Below are 22750 nucleotides of genomic sequence, written 5' to 3'. Positions count from 1 at the left end.
ATACTGTTGCTTGGATAGTGATCTAAGCAACAGTATTGCTACTTCATGACACAGTTCATAAACAAAACTCAAGCTGGACAGTTTTTGTTAACTTCATACTGTTTTATAAAAACTTTGTTTTTCATGCTTTTTATATGGTTTGTGCCTTTATTATAAAACTGCCTTTATTATAAAAATACTGTAGAAGAAAAATTATGAATTATGAAAAATTATGAATTGAGAATATATATATCCACCACTGTACCTCTCCTACTGTTTCATGCAAATAGTGAAGGTCAAGGACACTGTTACTCTGCATCCTCAGATGATAAAATTAAGAGAAGAGAGTTTCATTCAGTTCATTGATTTTGTCAAAATCTCAAGCATTCTGATAAAAGAACTCTCTTTAGTTCTGGATGAGGTACTATTCTTTCAATTACTATTTTATACTAATTTCTTACACATCATGTTTGAATAGCATGTTTGCTTATTTACCATAATAAGGGAAACTATTTTTCCATATAGGCCCTCTCAAAGTGCCACGGTACAAGCATATTTCTTAATTGTATGCTACAGCAAAGGACTAGATGTAATGTTAGCACCAACTAGAGGGCATATGTTGAAATTAATGGAACTCATATTAACCATCATTTACATAAATAGGTCTGCTCTAGTTGGGAATACGTTTAGACTTAATTCACATTACCCTGCACATTGGTTTTGTTCGGGACACAGAGTAGGGTCCAACTCACCCACATGATCTATGTTGGGCTGAGGATTTGTTTATATACAGATTTACAAGTTACACTTGAAGTCTGTATTGGGAGTACAGACCTGACTGAAATGGCATATGAAGTTGGGTCCTGTATGCGTTGCTGCATAAAGATTTTATATTAAATGTTCAGTTAATGATAATTTTAATCCATTTTTCTCTCCTTTCTCCCATTATGTTTGACTTTCTAGATGCAAAAACATGTAATGAAGTTGATCTGGAAAATTCTAAAGAATGGGAAGTGAAGACAATTACAAGTGCGATGAAACAGTACTTGAGGTAAATATAAAACATATTGGTTGTTTTAATTTAATTACAGCTTTGACAGACAGATGAATTATGTCTCTTTGTTCAGTTGAAAATACACTTACTTTAATACATTAGAATTAATATCTTTAACAATGATGCTTGTTGGAACATTCATAATAAATTCTTACTGTTACAGTGGTCTAAATCTTTTGTCTGATCTTCAGAACTCTGATTCAGAGCATTCTCTTGTCCCATTCCCCCCATTTCTTCCTGTATTCATACACTGAATGTAATTATTTTTATAAAGTATACATACAACTTTTGGAATATCTGTACGTAAGACAAACTTTAATAGACATCAGTAGCTGAAATTTTTTGTGTGTTGTTTGCCTTCATTCTGCTTAATAACTGTAACTTTTTGTCTTAACAGAAGCCTTCCAGAACCCTTGATGACATATGAGTTACACAGAGATTTCATCATGCCTGCTAGTAAATACTTTTAATCAAATCTTAACCTCTTTTAACACAGTAATGGTGGTGATTATGGATACAGTAGTTTTCAATAGGTTGCTGCTTTCAGGAAATTGTACACAGAATCCTTTATATTAAAGACATTTGCAAATAATGTATTTCTCAGCCTTCGTGCCCATATACGTGTTTCTGTAGATGTCTAAAATATACAAAAGTACTAGAATGTTGTAGGCATTAATATGTTTATTTATTTATTTACTTCATTTACATGCTGCCTTTCTTCTAGAATGAGGGGAATCCACGGCAGCTTCCAAAATAATCAGTTAAAATACTTTAGTAAATTTTTAAACACAATTAAAAATACCCCCAACATACAATATAAAACAATTTAAAATCCATACAAAAGATAGATAGATAGATAGATCTCAATAAAAACCTTCCCTGCTTCTCCATTGAAAGCCTGCTTAAACAGAAATGTATTTTCCTGCAAGCAAAAGGAAAGTAGGGAGGAGGCCACCCTGGCCTCCTATGGAAGGGAGTTCTAGAGGGTGGGAGCAGCTGCTGAGAAGTCTCTGTCATATCCTCACCAAGCAAGCCTATGATGGTGGCGGGACCAAGAGAAATCCTTTCTCTGTAGAGTTCTAGCTGGTTCATATCGAAGATGTGGTCTTTCTGATAGGCTCATTGTGCATGCTACGGGCAAACATACGTAAGATTGTACTGTAACCACTACACTTAATGTTTTTAAGAAAGGACAAACAATACATGATTGTATCCTAAGGCAGATCATAAACAGTGTCAAGAGAATAAAAAGTTCATCTTCCTGCATTAATGTAATTCCTTATCTGCAGCTTCTTGGTAAACAAATTAAAGAAGCAGACTAAAAAAATAATAATTGTGTATGTATGTATAAACTCCTAACCTCTGCTACAATATGCGCACGCCCACACATACAGGGACAGGGGTTAGGTGTGTTTAAAAGATAAATTAAAAATACTAGGCCACCAATAGAAAGAGAAAACTAAGAATAAAGAGGTAACAAAAATTAAGTAGATATGTTGTGCCAAGTGCATGACTAAGAATTAACTGATTTATTTTCTTATGTAGAAAGTGGCAGTCCTGAGTCTCGTGTTAACGCTATCCATGTCTTGATCCATAAACTTCCAGAGAAGAACAAAGAAATGTTGGGTATTTTGGTGAAACACTTAGCAAAGTAAGCATCTTGTATCCCTATTTAATGTTCAGGATGGTTTTTTTTCTTTCCATCCACACCAGGCTTAATGAATTGCTTTTTCGTATGAGTTCTTCTGTATAAGCACCTAACTTCCAAAAACAGATGCAAACCTTTCATTGTTGTGTATGTCACTTAGGACTTTATCACACGAGACTATATTTTAAGAGAATAAAAGTGTCTTTGGCATTGTGTCCATCCTGCTGCTCCTTGCATTCCATTCGTTACTGTAGTGCACCTTTTCATTGACAGGCATAATCTGTCAATAGATCATAGTCTCACTGCTGTTCCATTACTGCCTTTGTACTGGGCAATACAAACCACCTCGAAAGGGCGGTCTGTAGGCACCTGTTTTTCGTCTACAGCATTGCCGCAGCAACCAAGCTGCACGGCAATGCTGCAGACCAAAAAAGGAGCCACCTAGAGCAGCTCCTTTTTGGGACATCGTAAGGACTGCAACACGCTTATGATGTCACTTCCTGTGCATGATGTGTGGGCGCTGCAGCGGCCACATGTCATGCACGTGCCCCCTGTGTGGGCAGGGTGGCGCTGTAATGGCACCGCCCATACATCGTTGGGCTTGCAGCGTCTGTTTGGTGCATGCTGCTGAGCTCTACTATTGCCGCCAGGTTGTCGTGTCCTGCCGGTCTGTACTGGGACAGAGATAGGTCCCTTCCACTGCAGTTCCACTTCTCAGGCAGTCACATGATGTGAATGGGTGTGATTCTACTCCTCTTCTGTCTCCTCACAGCAACCATGGCCGCCAGCAGATTCATGCATCAATCTCCAAAGCACTATCATGGGGGGAATGAGAAGTGTGATAAGACAGTATACCAAACCTGTATGCCTCCATTCTTAAACTAGCTTGATTGTGGTGGGACAGCAGGCTGTTGTGGTAAAGTCCTTTGTGGTGAAGTCTGACATGCAATCTGCTAATGAAGTCATATGAGTATTTACTTAACAGCATTACTGTTTTTGATGCAAGGTGGAAAGAGGGTTGTGGGGAGAAAGCTTATAGATTTGTTTGCAAATTTACATTGGCTTCACACCCATCTCTTAAAATCTAAATGTGTTGGTATATATTCACATTTTGTTAGTTACATTATAAGGTGAAAATATCGGATGTTACTTGTTTCAAGAACTGAAAAGAAAAGTGTAAAAGGATTCACAAATTTAGCTTCCATTGCTAGTTTGATTACTAATTTTGGTTGTCTTTTCCTTTCTTTCTCTTCTTAATAAGTGTTTCAGACCATGCAAAGAAGAATCTAATGACTGTAGCAAATTTAGGAGTAGTATTTGGACCAACTTTAATGAGACCACAAGAGGAAACTGTGGCTGCCCTCATGGACCTGAAATTTCAGAATATTGTGGTTGAAATCCTAATTGAAAACCATGATAAGGTAAATAGGGGGAAAGCAGTGATGGATTTGCTGTTATTCCACAGATTTTATGAAAGTAACCATTTACATTTATACTTTTTAAAAGCTATAGTATTTACTCTATTTACTTATATTCAATCTGTGACTTTTTTTGTTGCTTGTGTAACCAAAATGGTGCACCATCTGAACACAAAAAAAAATCACTTATGGATTTGCAGAAGTATAAAGCATCTTTAAAAATAACTCATAAAAGTACTGACATATCAAAAACAACCCAGGGGTTTCTGAGTGGGCTCAGTGGCCACATGGTGACTTGGGGGGGGGGGTGGGCTGGAAAACTAGGGGGATGAAGTGACTAGAATTCTAGAAGGCAATCTACCCTGCAATGTTTCATTACAGGTCTCACTTGGATATACTGATAAGGAACTTGGTTTATTAAGAGCCAGCACTCCTGTAGTAATAACAGCTTCATTCACATACAGGATGCTTATAGCATAAGGCTTGTTGAACTCTTAAGACTTGCAGATATGGAGGAACACTAAGGGTGCAAGTTCTGTATTTATTTAATATGATGGTTGGGGAAAATAGAAGCATACCTCAGTTAATAAAATCTCTGTGGACAAAGCTTGTTTTTATGAAGGCATTGGAGCAGCCACAGCTATAACCAGGTTCCTATTATACTAATTTACATTGCTACAGTGATAAAAGGGAAAAGGCAAGATAGACATCCTTGCATTTTGTAAGAAGCCTTCAAGTGGTCTATAGAAGGTTCATAATGTTTTTCTTTACATATAGAAATAGCATGTGCACTTCAGTACCGCTTATCAGTGAGCAAAGCACTCTCTTTAGTGGTTTTTAATCTTTAAGCTAATTGGCCCCAACAATCTGGGTACTCATTTTATCAACCTACAAAAGAATGGAAGGCTGAGTCAAGCTTGAAGCCCTGGGATCAAACTCACAACCTTGTGACTGCAGTACCAGCATTTAACCACTGTGCCACCAGGGCTCCCTACATATACAAGACTTAACTGATCGGGTTGTTTTATTTTATGCATGCATATTTTTAGTTTTGAATTACAAGTTTCCTGAAAAGTGTTGAATTGATCTTCTATTTTGTGAGATCTTCTATTTCTTTCCATGTTGTTTCTGTGTCTGGTACCAAATTTTCTGTAAAGAAGTAAGCAGAGAATCCAACAAAAACCCATAGCTGGCTGCCTGTAACATCAAGAGCATTTCCTGCTGTAGCATTACATTTCAAGTTCTTTGTATACTTACTTTATTCCACAGCTATGAAAAAGTGTATAGATATCTCACACTGTATGTAATGCAGCTGTATCAGCTCTACAAATAATGTAAAAATATTATACGGGAAGAAAACAAAAAAACCTCTATTATCCAAATGCAGTTAGAAACCACTAAATATCTAACCTTTTTATGGCTGGTGAATTTTCTGTTATGCAACATGTCCTTTTTTCTATGAAAGCATGTTTTCTTCACTACTATTGCAATTTTACTCATTTTCAGCTTTCTGATATCTCAAGTCACTTATATTTCTTCTTTGTTCCCAATGCCCATTACATACTGTTCCCTTCAGGTTACCATTTTCTAGCTGGAAAATGTATTATTTAGGTCATTCCTCTTTTGCACTCATATTCTTTGCTCACAGTATGGACTTCAGTTTACATTTTATACCACTGAAAGAAAAAATATTGTATGTACATACTTTATACATGTTTCAGATGTGAGAAATGTATAAGACATGAATTGAAATCTGATTCCAATTATCACATTGACTGAACTCACTCTCCCTGAATCAAATGATACTAGTGGGTCATATGAAAATACAGTAGGGCAAGGTACATGAAGTAAAAGGTTTGCTAAATGATGATGATGCTTATTATTCAGTTTATGTATATCCAGCTTTCCTCCCAGTACATATAAGTAGGTTTGGATTTTGCCAGTGTCTCAGTGGGAGACCTTTTGGGAACCCTATGTAAACAGCTTTGAATTTCATGAAAGAAAGGAATGATAAATAGTGAGGTGTTATTTGGATTATTGAATCTGTAGGTGGTAGGTTGGTTGGTTGGTTGTTGTTATGTGCCTTCAAGTTGACTCTGACTTACAGTGACCCCATCCTAGGATTTTTTTGGCAAGATTTATTCAGAGGAAGTTTGTAGTTGCCTTCCTCTGTTAGGCTGAGAGATTGTGACTAGCTCAAGGTCACCCACTTTGTTTCCATGGCTGAGTGGGATTTGAACTTGGGTTGCCTATGATCCTAGCCCAACGCAGAAACCACTGTTGGCTTCTGTGTGATTGAATAAGATGTATAGTTGTTCAAAGTATATAAATGACCATGCAGTTTATGTGAAGAAATTATTAGAAAACTACCTTGAAAGGTATTCAAAAATAGCATCCATTCTTCCACTTTATTTCACTTGTCTGAATATATAGATGGGGTCTAGAGGTGGGGAGATAGTGAAGAAAAGAAATTAGTTAATACAGAACACAAAACTAAACTTGCATCCTCTGTTTGCTTGAGAATAGCGCTTAAAACGTTGAAGACTTGCTTTAAAAGTAGTCTGAACCAGAACCATCTTGCAACTGTGGCAAATAAAGTGTTCAAAATGGCTGTGATTAGCTCTTGTGAGAATTGCTGACTCAGCCAAAAATAAAATACCCACTGAAGCTTTACAGATTAATCAGGGTACAATTGCAGGTGAAAATAAGCACTGACAGTTTGTGATTACAAACTTTGTAAGTTGCTGAACTGGGCAATAATGTGTCTTGTGCCATTTCTTCACCTGTAACTGTTGCTTGTAAGCAACGCTTACAGGTTTTGAGCAACAGCTATTGATAATTAGGGCCTCAAATGCATCAGCATTGCTCACTTTTTATTGATGCAAATATACCACTTCATACTTGAAACAAATGGCATCAGGCTTCCTGAAGTGCTTTAGCAATTTTATGTTGACTTGATTTTTTAAAAAGATGTAATCTCAGTATTTAAGAAGAAAGAGCATAAAAACATGTGCATTGGTTTCTGTGATCTAGTCTGGATACTTACTTAAGCTACTGGAAAATATATCTTACACGTTACTTTAAAATCTATAATTGTTTTACAATTGTATCATTGGTTCTTCACTTGGCATAAGGTATCAGTTTGTTTGGCTGAGTCTTATTTGCCACATGGACTTCTGCTCTTTCCAAAATGGCAAGAAACATAAGCTTACTTTTAATACAGTGGAAACTTTTACTATGGTGGATTGACTAAATTGGATACAATTTATTATAGCCATCTAGTGTATATAGCCTGTAGATATCGAACTACATCAGCTGAGACTAGAAGTGTTTCAATTTTAGATGACAGCAACAGAGAGGTGGCAGTACAGGCATATAGATTTTTCATTGTTTCCCCTTTAGTTCTAATACAAAAATAACTCTACTTTTCCTTGACTCTCATAGAATCATAGAGTTGGAAGAGACCGCAAGGGCGATCCAGTCCAACCTCCTGCCATGCAGGAAATCTAAATCAAATTTTGTTGTTACAGGAAATATGTGGGGCTAATAGATTCATGCTTATCATTACAGAAACTTTCTAAACAAGGGTTTTAATTCACATTATGTCACTAATCCTAACAGTAGCCATGCAAAATCATATATGGGCATAGATGATTATCTCCAACTTACATCTAAGGAGCTGAGGCCAAAAGATTTCAATTGATCATCCATGACAACTTAGATTAGTTTTAATCAAGGAAATTTAGCTTGTAAATGATGTAGTCTCCCCCTTACATTGCTGTACCAGTACTGAAGAATGGGAATAACTGTATACTGTTTGAGTGGATTGACTCAAACTAAGATCATAGTAGTATATTCTGTTATTTTCATCTTATTATGATCATTTGTTAGATTTCTGTCCTCTTTTCTTAGATCAATAGAAGTGTAAAAAGAGTTAATCTTAGAGTCCAGAGTGCATGTGTAGTTTGCATTCTTTGAAAACACGGAACAGCTTTTGCTTTATTTGTACATCTTTTCAAGGATACTGGTATTTTATGAATGATACTGTTATTTCATAGAGCGAAAATAATTCAGTGGCACCAGTTCATTCTTACTTCCATACAAGGTGTCAAAAATCTACAAAACTTGAAAAGAGGAGAAGAGGGGGGGGGGGATGAAATCCATTGCCCATCCTGACCCTCCAGGATTTGAAAACTGTTTTGTATGTGAACAGTGTTTTCCAGTTACAGTCTGCAGTAGTAATTATCTAAAGAATGAACATGTTCTTTTTGTTTAACTCTATATGGGTAAAGAGCATTAACTAGATTTTCCATTCCCTCTATGTTGGACACTGTTACTATAATAGTTTTTTCATAAGAGGGGAGACTGCAGTAAAACATGATTCTTATATCTTTATCATGTGGTTTAAATATAATGCTTTACAATAGAAAGACTAGGTTGAACTTGAAAGCTAAAAGCCTGTTTAAGAAATTTTAGAATGCTTTTAACTGTTAAACCAGTAATTGGGGATTTCCCCCCCCCAGTATGGAACAGCTTCATGTCATTTCCGTGTTTTAATAAGTTTCATATTCTCAAAATAACTATGTGGGAAAGATGGAATAATTTTTCCCTTTACACATTAAAAAAAGCTGGAAACAGAAAAAATTCTCCAGTTAGTTCTTCAGACTGATTACATATTTTATTTGTTTATATTTATATGCCACTTTCTCCCAGATTTCTTCCACAAAACAGCTTCCATAAATATAAATTAATATATTTATATCTATATAGACTATATAGGAAATGTGTGACAACCAGTTCTGGAAATCAAGTTTTCAAATTCTTTTACAAAAATATAACTTGTCTGAGTTGAACGCTGTTATTGGCATGGATAAGAGGCAATTAAGGGAATTCCTCTTTTGGACTGATTCAGGAAAAAATCTGCAGTCAATTAGGACCTCGCAATTTTCCTTTTGGTTCTCCTTTTTGAAGACTGAAGATTTTAGAGCCAGATATTTGACTAAACTCAAGTTGCCTACTTTGAGAATTGCCTTCACTGAGCTATGACTTCAAGTAATGCCTACTGCAGTTCGAGATGGACGCTACAACAAAGTGCTTTTTGAGAACAGACTATGCATCTGCAGTCAGTCTCAAGTGGAGTATATTATTCATTACTTCTTAATTTATCTATTGTACAGTGACCCTAGAAAGACATTTTTAACACCCTTGCTGACAAACAAAAGTGGGAGCTCTACTGTTGATTTGGTCCAATTCCTTTTGAGTGACGCCAACGACTGTGTAACACATAGAGTGGCCCTTTTTTCCATGGCTGCAAAAAAGATTAGAAAGAGAGAGTTAAATAAAATTGCCATAAATTACCAGGGAGATGCCAAGTATTAATTAGATTTTATGATTATATCATATTTGTTTACTAATATCCAGGAAAGATATCTCTTTTTCCATTTACCCTTTTTAACAGTTAACTATTTTTAACTGCACATTAAATGTTGGGACATTTTTTGTCCTTTGTATTCTCTGCCTTTTGTTTTAAATGTTAAATGTTTTATGCTTTTTGATAAGCTCATTTTGTCATGGCCTTTGGCTAGTACAATAAACGTGACTAATAAGGCCAAAAAAAAAAAAAATGATCTAGGGGAAAAACTTTATCGTGGATCATTCCTGAGATAGGCAGACTTCAGACTTATGGGATCTATGTCGTGTTTTAATAAACAACAAACAAACAGTAAAGTCCACTATCAGAATCATGTGCAAAATGCTGGGAGTTGGGGTTCTGTTTGAATGTTTATGATAGTGTTTGGGCACAGCTTTCATTGATATTACTTGTAGTAGATGTCAGATTAACCTTATTAGATGTGCAGCTCTGAAAAGCAAAAACAAAACACACTGTGCAAAGCAACATGGATTTGAGACAAACCTGGTTTCAGAATAGGTTGCCAAAACATTGCAATACCAATGGTAAATTTTAACATCTATATAGAGCATGCTTTTGTGATTTCCATATATTATAGATAATTTTTGAATACATCTCCTTAATTCAGTATAAAGTGTAGAGATGGAATAGACATAACTGTTTTGGTGCTGTTTGAAACAAAGGTAAGCATTTATACTTTCAGTAGTTACATGTAATCAGAGGGCTGCAAAAATGTATAACTTGGGCTTTATTATGCCTGTTCTCATACTGATAGTAGGATAGCCCTTCCTTGACTTGTAAACATTTGAAATGGTGAATAAGGAACAGAATAAAGCAGATGTAAAGACTGTTGCGATTATAGGAATAGAAATGTGTATAGACTAAATCTGTGACATTAAGTTAACTGTATTACAACTATTGTAAAGTAACCGAAGCAAGCAAAGTTTGTTTTCAATTCTGTTACTTGATTTCCTACTCTTACCCAAATCTAGGTACCTATTGCCCCATCACTGGATAACAGAAAATTATATTAGCTGGTTGCATACATGGAGAAAATAGTAAAAGAGAATGTGTGTGTGCACGTGTGCGCGTGTGTTGAGTCCACAATTTCACATTTAGTAATCTACAAATGTGACTCTCAATATCATTGCATTTCTTGGAATCCCACCACAATCCTCGTTCTGTAACCAGTTATAATATTTCCCCCCTCCTTCCCTGCTAAGTTGGAGGAGGTGGGAGGGAAGGAGATGACTAGGCAGTAGGATTCCCTCTCCACCCCCCTGCAGTTTGCTTATGCATGAAGCAAAGGAACAGTGATATTGTTCATCACCTCCATAATAAACTGCAAGAGGACATTGAGGGACTTTCCCTTGCCTAGTTGTCTCTCTCCACTTTTTATGGTCTTTTAACAGCAGCCCATGAGGCCTGGGTGCTGGGGAGCATAGAGCTTTTTTGCACAGAATGATAACACTCAGCATATCACCTGCATGATCTCAGCCCAGTTTATCACTGACAGATGCATCACTTTGGACTATTAAACCAATTAAACTATTTTAATCCATGTGAAACTAGGTACATATTTTGGTTGTAGATAACCAGAAAATGCACCTTCTGCTAATCTGAAATCTGTCTTTTCTTTGTGATTTAGTGCCCGAACAGACAGGCCAAATAAAGCTGCTTCAGGTCACTTTGGAGGTATGCTGTTTAAATGTTACATGCGTCTTAAGAGGCCGGAAGCTGTGCCAAAGTCACGTTCCAGTCCTAAGGACTGGAGCACAGCTTTGGTGCAGCTTCTGGCCTCTTAAGATGCTTGTGTCATTTAAACACCATACCTCCAAAGTGACCCGAAGTAGCTTTATTTTGGCCTCTGTGTTTGGGCCCTTACTTAATTCAGACAATATGTTAGAAATACTGTGGAGTTGAACTGTACAAAGGCATATTTTATTCATACATAGCCAAGTAAAGCAGTTTTTGTTCTATTTTCTGGAATCTGGAATTCCAAAAAGTAACTTTTCCAAGTGTCATTGTGTTACTGGCTGGCATTTTTGATTTCAGTTTGTTTGTCTCTGCATCTTCTTCCTCAGATGACAGCAGTCCACCACATTCTATTGCGAATGCATGTGTCATGAATTTAAAATTTTAGATATAATTAGGGGAGAGAAGAAGCTGAATCCTTTGTACTGAAAAGCCTCTGCTACTTTTAGAGAAGACTGAGGGGCAAAACAGACTGGCACAATACACTGGCTTGCGGGGCAGCATGGGGGAGTGGTGTTTAGATGACTCATGCCCCTATGCTGTCTCCAAGTAGCGTCATCCCATCTGCCTGACCAGATGTTGGGTAGCATTGTGGTGCTCTTGCAGCGCAGCATTTATAAGCTGCATGCCGTAGGAGCACCGAAAAGCCGGCACCATGGTAGAAAAACTGCCTGTTTTCCGCCCCAAAAGGGACCAGAAAAACGCCGGATCTGGGGCTGTGGTGTGTGGTGATCAAAGGGCCATCTGTACCATCCATAAGCTACCAAATTAATAGACTACATGTGATGAAGGAGCATATGTCACATTTTAACCTTGATTTTTTTTAAATGCAGTTTCATAGGTGGCCATTCTTTTGGTGATTTGCTGTTGGATGTGGGCATCTGTAGTGTAAATGTGTAAACATTTATATTGGTGTTTCTATACTTATACTCAGTTCTTACCTGTGCAGGAAAATTGCTGCAGTTGTATCATTTTATCATCATTGGCATTAAATGAAATTCACCTATATGTTATTTCCCATATGCTTAGGATATTAATATAATGCATATAAATGCAACACATTGCTTATGAATACAGTTTCTGCATTGCTTAGATTTCTGTGTGGTTGGTGGATTTTGGCACAGAGTCAAAATAATCAAGGACAAAGAATGCTAGGGAGAATGCTAAAGAAGAATTACAAAGCAGTGCTGGGAGCAATGTATACTTTCTGAACTCCTGTGAGACATCTCTGAAAGCCAGTGAAGAACAGTGTTAGAGGTGGAATAGTTTGGACCAGCAAGGAAGCTCTCTGTTCTATGGCTCTGTTCAGTAGCTATTTTTATGGTGTTTTTAGAGAAAGTAGGTAATGCGAAGGTACATTAGGACTTAATTTATTGGGTTATTGATTTTTAGGTTATTAATATATATATTTTTAAAAAAATAGCAGTGTCATATAAGTTTCCACTATACAGTAACTATTAATATGAACAGATTTTCATTACTCCTAGTCACTTAAACTCTCTTGTATATTTTGCAGACATACTGCTGTTCTTGTTTATCATACCATTCTTCCAAATACCTTAGGGGCAGCATATGCTTTCCCTCTCTACATCCTCTCAACAATGTTCCTCTTTATGATTTAGGACACAGACCTTTGTGTTCTCTTGCCTTACATACTTTTTAAACTCAGATAACATGAATCAACCCAAGGACATCCTGCATGCAATATAGTGCTCAGGGTTGTAGGTCTCATGAAAGCAACACATTAGTCACTTCCAGATGTAATAAATGTTTAAAATCAGTTAAGTGTGCCTTGACATCATATATATTAATTAGGTTACATGCTAACTGTTTTGTGGAAATTAAACATGCTAATAAGATGTGACCTGGCATGGGATGCTCCCCCATCATTACATTCTGTACTGATCAAGTTAGCTTTCATTAAGTCATCCTTTATGAGAATATGCATGTCAAATACTGTGGGAAAACTTGATATATGAAAATACTGGGGGTGGGGTTGGACACAGATTCTTCATTATGTTCAAATTATTTCAGTTTACTCTGGTTTAATAAATCCTGCAATTTATGAGAAAAAAATTAAATTACATGACAGCCTGTAATAAAATACAGTAATAATGATTAATTGAATAATTGAATTTTAAATTCCAGACAGACTTGATATATGCTGGGTGAGTCTCAAGTTCAAAACTAAGAGTAAATATATAGTAGTCTCACATATATCACTGTAGATAATTTATGTGGTAATACATTTCTTGTTTCTCTGCAGACCAGCATTCTGTTTTATTTATTTATATCCCATTTCCTTCTGTTAGACTTTCAAGATAGCTAACAAAATTATATCTGTGAAACAAAACTAATTTAAAGCAATAATAAAGTAAAAATACAATATTAAATCTATCTTAAAACCATACAATAGATAGCAGCAACAATGTAGATTAGCCATGTGCCCAAAGCAATAATCTTTCTCATCCTCCATTGCTAGAACTGAAACATGTTCAGTGTATTCCGGGAATGAGCTCCTCTTTGAGCTAAATGGGCCTTTTCATGATGATAGGTGAAGTGTTTCTCCCAATCTTATGTTGTTTGGGCCTGACCACACCAGTATACAGTTGCACAGTCAGTTCCAGTTGTGTCCCGTCTCACAGCCAATGCTGGAACATGGAAGAGTCAATATGACATTACTTTGGGAGATCTGTGCAGCTTGACACAAGTCCTTACTTGGCTCTACCCATGTGTCTTCCCCAACTCTAGATTGGTGCAACTTCCTTTCTGTTAAGAACCAGGATTTGCCAATTATAGCTGCTAAGGATAATGCACTGGATTTGCTTTCTAGAGCTTGATACTAGCCTTCATTTATAGTTATATAAAGCATCCTGGTTTTTTTTTTTGTCATTTTTAAAAATTATTTTTATAAGTAAACAACTATGTACAAAACATGTCACAACTATAAAGCAAAATAAAACAATTCATCCCACAACTTTGAATTGTGTTGCGAGTCTCCTCCTTACATTCTGTTCAGTGTAAGTGGTCATTTTAAAGTCCAGTGCTCTCTTTGTGTCAATCTAGTCCAGAATGTCTGATCAAAGGTTCAGATGAGATGGAAGTTGTCTTCTCTTGTTTATGTCTTTGTTTACAGAGTCAATGAGTGGGAACCATTTGTCTATTAAAGTTCCTGATTTTGGTTGTCCTGCATAACTTTCCATTCTGACAGACAGTTTTTCAAGTAACCGTAGGTCCCATACCCTTTTCCACCACATATGAAGAAATCTATGAGGTTTTTATGTTTCAGATTTCAGTGTGCATCCATATATTTTGATAAGAAAACCATTTCTGGACATAACTTCTTGTTTGATAATCACTGAAATTTGTTTAAGTACCAATTGCCAAAATGTGTTTATTTTGGGGCAGAAATGTGTCATTATCATTACAACCACACCAACACTTGGAGGAAATATTTTTAACCATTCTGGCTTGGAGACATAGACCTTGTGACCTTATCTTGTTGAATAGATCTTGTAGGTATGGAGGAATTTTATTATAACATAACTTGTACAATTCTCCTGTAAATCCATCTAATCTAGGAGGTTTTCCTTGTTTGAGGTTTTGGATTGCCTGTTTGATTTCTTCTAACAAGATGGGCTGAATGAGTGTGGTTCTTTGATTTCCAACATTTTTAGAGAGTTGCAGAATGAATTAGGTTTTATCTGGGGAGGCCGATTCTTCAGCATAGAGTTCGGAGTAGAACTCTAGGAACTCCTCCGCTATGTCAACATGAGAGAGTTTTTGTTTATTTATTTTTTATTTAGATATTTCTAATTAAAATGGAAACATAATAAAAATGCAGTACTAGAGATAGACAACTTGTAGCCCTCCTGATGCTGTTGGGCTGCAGCTTCAGGTGTCCCTCACATTTAGCTGTACTGAGTAGAGTGGCCAGTTTTCTATACATTAGTCTCCAAGCAGACTATTGCATTCAGATTTAAAATCTGATATTTCTGATGATGCTATTGTACTTTGGCCACACCATGAGGGGCAGTGAATCACTAGAAAAGATAATGATGCTAGGAAATTATAGGAAGGCCACATGCCAGATGGTTAGACTCAATTAGGGAGGACATGGACCTGGGCCTGCAGGACCTGAGCAGGAAGGTGAAGGAGAGGGAGTCTTGGAAATATCTTATTCATAGGTTTATCCATTCCAATTGTAATAAGATTCTGCTCCCTCTGGTGAATTGCCTAAGGTCTATTTTAGTTAGGAGACATGATAACAAATGGCATAATATTTGCTGGCTGAGGCACACATATAAAAAAACTAATTTCTGATTATTGACTTATACATTCTATTTGCTTAGGATTTAAGCTCCATGAGTCGAGGTCAATGTGAGGACAGTTAACAACAAATTTCTGTTTTATGTGGTCTTAATTCTAAAGTGCTTTGGAAAAAATTACTATTGGTGCTTCTCATTTGATGTTTCTCCTTTAAGTGTCTTAGCAGGCCAACTCTGATTTTTCAGAACTCATTTGGAAACTACATTAAAATAAGCATCTCGGGTGGAGAGATATAATTTACAAGGCAAAAATTTTTAGTCTTTGGACGCTTCCAGGTCTTCTTGGAGAGTGGTGCTAATGTCATGAGTCTAGTAGTGTTTAACAAATTTGAGCCAGCCCCAGGATTTTGCTGTTGCTGCATTTTAGGTTGAGATGCTTGGGGGGGCTATGATTATCCAATAGTGGACCTGACTTATGTTTATTTTTATGAACCATAATTTAAGGTCAAATATTGTGCACTATTGCTGTGATGTCTTTAGGAACCATGACATGGCCCCTTCACAGTAACTACTAGTCACTTATGTCCATGTAGCCACAGTGTCTTCTTCCATGTAATGACACACCTCACTTCAGATGGTATAGGTACTTGGAAAATATTTTAGTTGACATTTTTGAAACCTGGGTTTCAAAATGTATACTAATAATTTATAAGTTACAGGTCTTGTTGCTGTGGTCCAAATCCAGTTGCTAATCTCAACTAGAGTAGACCCATTGAATCAGTGAGATTTAAATACTGTTGATTTACCCTTCAGCAATTGATTCAGTGGGTCTCCTCTAGCAGAGACTGTTTGATTCAAATTGAGTAAATTTAGTTAGGTCAGTTGCTTTGGGTTAGAGAAGAAAAATATTTTCCTATATCATACAAATGGGAGAATATTTAAAGGAGGAAATATAATCTAGTGGTACTGTCTTCAGTTGGGGGGGGGGATTGCAAAACAAGATCTGGCACAAATACACAAACTAGTGAAATTATAGAGCCTCAATCTTGCCTTGGTGGCTCATAATTAAATCTAATTTCTCTTGTGCCCTACCAGCTGGCAAGCACAGTTGTACATACTTATGTCTGTGGATTAGTTCAAATTATTTGCAGAACAGTTGATGTGTAGAGAGTATTTATGCTTATTTTAAATTTTATATTTATTTTTTAAAGATTCATGGCATGTTCCCCAAACTTGAAGAATGGAGTTTTGTCTCCTTCCTGCCTTGAATGGGATCCAAAACAAATGTTGTTTTGATAATGGCTTACAGTTGCATTTATACAGGTTGCTTTTCAAAGTAAATAATCAATGCCCTCTTTGCTCCTGTTTGCAGATTTTCCAAAGTCTGCCTGATGCCACTTTCCCTGAGCCAATCTCTGTGTCAGTGTCTCCTCCAAATGCTCCGCCACGACAATCAAGAAGACAAGGGCAACGTACTAAGAGGCCTGTTGCTGTATATAATCACTGTCTTGAGCTGGATGACAGTAAGATGTTAATTATATTTTCTGTCTTGGTAGCAGAGTGCGCTCACAGTGTATCTTGTGTCATCAGGGCAATCTAGAGTAGTTTTCCATTTCACTATTTCTCTTATCTGTTTTTTTTTTTTTTAATTGGAAAATGGAGATAGGAGGCAGAGAGGATGTGTCCTTATGACATATTACTGTATCTGTAGCTATAGGAAAACTTGGATTTCTTTTAGCAAAAGAAATTATCCCCTTTAAAGCCAAATCTATTTGACCTTTGACAACAATTCCAAAACCATAGGATAAACTGACGAAGATAAGAATGAAAAGTAAAACAGACCTTTCGTGAACTGATAGACAAAATGTATGTATGCTTAATCTGGACTAAAAGTCAGATCTGGCAAATCATATGAGCATAGACAGCTACTAAACATTGGGTGATTAAAATGTTGTGTACAGACATGTCCTACCAAGAAGTAAAGTAGAAAGTAATATGTAGCCAGGTGTTCTGGATGGAAAGGATTATATTTGCCATTTTAATACATTTTTGGCATTTACCCAGGGCTCATTTTCATTTCTTTGAGTTTATAGATTGTTATTGTCCTGTATTGTTATTGTCAGATATTCTCTTTTCCTTATTCGCCCCCTCCTTTATATGCCATTATTTAATTATTTCAGTACATAAGAAAATAAGTTCAACACACAAAGCGTTGTTGGTGTGGATATGAAATTAATGTGTTTAATTTTGGGAGAAGGCAGACTAAGGCAAGCCTATTAAAATGGAGCTAGATCGTTTTAAATGCAGTCCCTGCCTCCTGTTGCACTTTGGAGTTTGGAGTTCAATGATGCTTAAGAGCTCTCTGGCTGGATATTCTAAATGCCCCTTCCTAAACTCCAAACTCCAAAATGCAATAGGAGGCAGGGACCGCATTTAAAGTGACCTAGTCCCATTTTAAGAGTGTAAAGCGATAAGCTCCTAAGAAAGTAAAACTTTCAAGTGAAACAAGTAACACAGATACATGAAGTAACAAATGTCTTATTCACACATAACTACCGTATATACTCAACTATAAGTCAGCCTCATGTATAAGTCAAGGGGAAGTTTTGGGGTCAAAATTATGGATTTTGATATGACCTGTGGATAAGTCAAAGGTAAAATCTAGGGGCATGTAATAAAGGATCTAAAGGATGATGCAAAGGGAAACAATGCCAAAGAACTTACAAAATTCTTCATATATACACTAAGTCGACTCAGGTTTTTGGGGTCAATTTTTTGACTCAAATTTCTAGATTTATATATAAGTATATACAGTATGTATCTATTGTTTGCAACACATGTTAAATAAAGTTTTGTTATTATTTTAGTGAAAACTTGCCTGCAGTTTGAGTATATATCCACACTACTAATATAAAGCATTTTAAAACAAAGACTAGGGAGATTTTAAAAATAGTCTGTAACAAATTGGTGGTAGCGAGGGAATAGAAAAATTCCTTTGGGCTGCCACAATAGAAACCGTAAACGTGGTCTTGACAATTTGGTGGCAGTGGTGGGATGACAAAACCTGTGAGGCTGCCACAATAGAAAAACAGTTGGGGGGTTGGTTGAGATTATATTTTACTTTTTGTATGTTTTAAATTTAAATTTTCTATTGTTTTATTATCTACGTTGTTTTTTTAAAATATTGTTTTAATGTGTTTTTATGTTGTGAGCCTCCTTGGGTCCCTTTTTGGGAGAAAGGTGGGATAGAAATAAAATAAAATAATAAATAAATAAAACTCATAAATCTGCTTGTACAGTATGTACATACATACGACCTTTTTAAAACGATTGTCATTTTTAAAAGAATCATGCACCTGATATAACACATTTGTTGTTGTGTTCCTTTAAGTCATTTCTGACTTATGGAGACTCTAATGCGAACCTCTCATGGGGTTTTCTTGGCAGATATCTTCAGATAGGGTTTGCCATTGCCATCTTCTAAGGCTGAGAGTATATGACTTGCCCAAGATCACCCAGTGGGCTTACATAGCTGAGCTGGGATTCAAACCCTGGTCTGTAGAGTCAGAATCCAATGCTCAAACCACTACATAACAAGTAGGATGTAGAAATAATATGTGTATTACCCATAATTAACATGATTTTGTTTTTAAAAAATTTTAAAGCAGTTTCTACATCAGGCTTTTCAAAGCCACCATTTTGAATTAACTTTGAAGAAGGCAACTGTGGGCCGATTGTGCTGGGACCTCGGCGACCACATAGTCTGCTTCCAAAGCAGGTCTCTGCCACAGGCCCAAATGGGCTGCCTGCAGGAGTGGATTAAATCCTCTCCTTTTTGGGCCAGCTTTTCCTGGTTTGGCATGTGTCATGTAAATGTCACGCCATCAAAGCGACCAGAAGCCGCTTTATTTGGCCTGTGCATATCAAGCCAATGTTAGTTTGTTGCAGCAAGATCAATAAAGTATTATTACACCCTAAAGACTAACATTCATTTTGGCATTGAAGACTATACTACAATATGTCTCTTAAGTTGTTTGTTTGTTGCTGTTCATTTTGGATTTTGAATCTTTTGTTGACGTTCATTTAGAATTAAAGAGAAAACATCACACTTTTTGTTTTCTAAGCATTTCAAAATTCTGGCTTCCTAATTTTCCTCCATGAAGTTCAATTCCTTTTATTTTGAGGATACCAATAAAAGTCCCAACAGTACTTCAAGAGCTATAACTGGCCTATGGGCTGAATGCTCTATACCTCGCAGTTCAAATATCTGGGTGTGTTTAAAGAGGAATTCTAAATTGACATACATAAAATAGTTAACAGCTGTAACTGAAATTCTTCTTCAGATAATTGAATACTCAGTGATCATGTCAAAGGGTGTACTGAAACCTTAATGTATCATCACAGAATATTATGTAGAGCAGTGGTTCCCAACCTGTGGGTCGGGACCCCTTTGGGGGTCGAATGACCCTTTCATGGGGATCGCCTAAGACCATTGGAAAACACCTATTTCATTACAGTCATGAAGTAGCAACGAAAATGATTTCATGGGTTTGGGTCACCACAACATGAGGAACTGTATTAAAGGGTCGCGGCATTAGGAAGGTTGGGAACCACTGATGTAGAGACTGCCTGTTTTTAATAGGTTTTAGGGAAATCTCTCTCAAGAAACCCTCTCTGTTTACATATATCCATACCCTGTTCACTTGATAGTACTCATAGTTGCTTCTCTAGCTAAATAAACATAGTTTTGGATCTATATGCTCCGTAGCAGCTTTCCTATTTAGATGGCAGTTTAGACAAATAACCTGCTAGGTAGGTTATTAGTATGCGATTAGCATAGCCTTACCAGAAATCACCATATATATCTCTACATGAACATTTTACCCCAAAGAGTGAGTATGTGTGTAATATTTTTTTCCTTCATCTGAATTATTATCTTTGTAGGTCACTCTCTTTTCTCTAGTTCAGAAGAATCTGTATTGTAGGCTTACCTGCATTTTTTTATTCACTAATATTTCTTCTTCTCAATATTTCTCCCTCTTTCTATGTTCTGATTGCTGGAGCTTCTACTTGTCACTATACTTTTCACTTTTCATGGAGTTCCACTCCCTGCTCTGCTTGTATCTGATTTCTTATTGTATGGTAACCCCTGGATCTATCATATCTTGGCATTTTAATTATGAGATCTAAATTAACACCTTGACACAATATCTGTGATTTTGCTGTGAACTGTTTTCCACAGCTTGCTTAGTTTGTGATTTTTTTGATCCTTTTATTTTTAGATACCTTGATGAGAGGGTTCATGTAGGAGGAGGTTGCACATCTGTAATTTCTTTTTATTTGATGCTTTTAGGTGTGGCTAGATACACTTTCAGTTAATCTAAGGAATGCTTTGAGCTATTAATTGGTTCTTTCTACTAAAGAACAGATGTTCCTGGCATACAACCTGACTTAACAGTGAAACAAAGCTGAGATTTCAGAAGAAGAAGCAAACACATTGGTACAACACTTAAGCAGAACCAAGAGTAGCCACAGGGGCACAAAGAGAGCATGGTTCTTGTAGGTAGAAATTGGCTTAACATAACAGCATCCAGATCTGCTCTTTTATCATGTTACTTTGTTTAGTGGGTTAGAGATATGCTTCAGCAGTCTATGGTGAAAGTCTAAAGATGATGTGACTGAAGGTGATGTAGATAGATAGATAGATGGGAGGGGGGGAGGAGAATCCATCTATATATGCTAGTAGCACAAGCCAACCTAAACTGCTGGCATGAATTAGAGCGGGATTCTCAGCCTCAATATTTCCACTCTGTGTACCAAGTAAGATGCGGACCATTTTTCTTCTCTGGGATGTTTTTTAGTTGTTCCTGCCTGATGAAGACGTTTGTGGGCTTTAAAGTTAGCATCATGAATTTTGCCCCTTCTGATTGGCCTAAGAATTGGATCACCATAATGTGTGTTTTGGATTTTTGGTTTGGTTTTATGGTCAATACAGCTACTCCTGCATTTTAAGGACAGCTATTGTAATAATAAAAGAAGCATTGATTGCTTCAAAGTATTAAAAACAGCCATAAATGCTGATATGTGAAGTGAAAAGTGTAGCACTTAAGTGGATGCAAGGTGCACCTGCCCCTCATTGCCTTCAAGAAACTTGGGTGCTCTGACAATTAGAGTAAAGCAGATATGTTACAAGTATGCTTGAATGCTTATAGCATTAGCAATAGCAAGTACATTTCTATACTGCTTTATCAGTGCACTTAAACACTCCCTAAGTGATTTACAATGTGTACGCTATTTGCTCCCAACTAGCTGGGTATTCATTTTAGTGACATATGGAAGAATGCAAGACTTAGTGGACCCTGGAGCCCTGCCTGGGATTGAACTCACAACCTTGTGGCTGTGAATGGCTGCAGTACTTGCATTTTAACCACTGCACCACCAGAGCTCCTTCAAATTATACGATGTAGGCAGAGCTTGCTGCCTCTTATTGTACTAGTATAAGTCCAGTTAACCGAACAGGGCTAGATGACTATGGTGCGGAGCAGGCAGATGGGAAGGAGCGGCCTCTGGCTGTGATTGAGCTGGGCACGTGGCAACCGCATGGCCTGCTCCCAAAGCTAGCTGCTGCCACAGGTCCCAAACTGCACAGCCACGAGTCAGATTATTCTGGCATCTTTTTGAACTGGTCCTTTGGACTGGAGCGCGGCATTGGAGAGGCTGCTGGCCACTTTGGGGGCATGTTTCATCTAAATGCCACACCACCAAAGCGGCTGGAAGCTGCCGCTTTTTGGCCCATGTGTTCCAGGCCAAAGACATGGAAATCCACTCACTAAGCAGCTATCTCAGCACTTCACCCCACAGTTCTTTTGAGGATAGTGGACTGCTTTGACACCCAGGGAAGGAAAGCAGGAAGCAAGAGTCACAAATAAATAGAACTTTGCTATCCATATGTGATTTAGTGTTAAATAAATCAAACACATTTTTTGTTGAAATATGTAATGCTGATTATAGCTCTTTAGACATTTGTTTGGAAAGGAATTTTTGTCTTAATGGAGGAGTTGGCCATCTGGTGTCCTCTTGAAACCTTTTTTGATAATGGAAAAGGGATATTTGGTAATTTGATTTGTTTCATAGGATTTTAAATTTTTAAATATTTTTTTATAAAGTTAGCTTCCTACATAACAATAATAAGACCTTTTTGGTTTGCACGTGGCAAAG

General features: G+C 36.9%; 1 protein-coding gene across 2 annotated transcripts in view; it reads left to right on the top strand.

Moving 5' to 3' along the window:
* Positions 1–22750, top strand: part of ARHGAP10 (Rho GTPase activating protein 10) — a 125699-nt gene that overhangs the window by 78476 nt on the left and 24473 nt on the right. For both annotated transcript variants that reach the window (XM_042470138.1, XM_042470139.1), the window contains 5 exons: positions 943–1030; positions 1431–1489; positions 2579–2684; positions 3943–4102; positions 16905–17055. In XM_042470138.1, the coding sequence (XP_042326072.1) occupies positions 943–1030; positions 1431–1489; positions 2579–2684; positions 3943–4102; positions 16905–17055 (564 nt within the window). The remainder of the gene's footprint in view (positions 1–942; positions 1031–1430; positions 1490–2578; positions 2685–3942; positions 4103–16904; positions 17056–22750) is intronic.

The sequence above is a fragment of the Sceloporus undulatus genome, chromosome 5 (genome assembly GCF_019175285.1).
Source record: "Sceloporus undulatus isolate JIND9_A2432 ecotype Alabama chromosome 5, SceUnd_v1.1, whole genome shotgun sequence".
NCBI classification, from domain to species: Eukaryota; Metazoa; Chordata; class Lepidosauria; order Squamata; family Phrynosomatidae; genus Sceloporus; species Sceloporus undulatus.
Note: the sequence above shows the minus strand (reverse complement) of the source record. Positions and strands in the feature narration are given on the sequence as shown.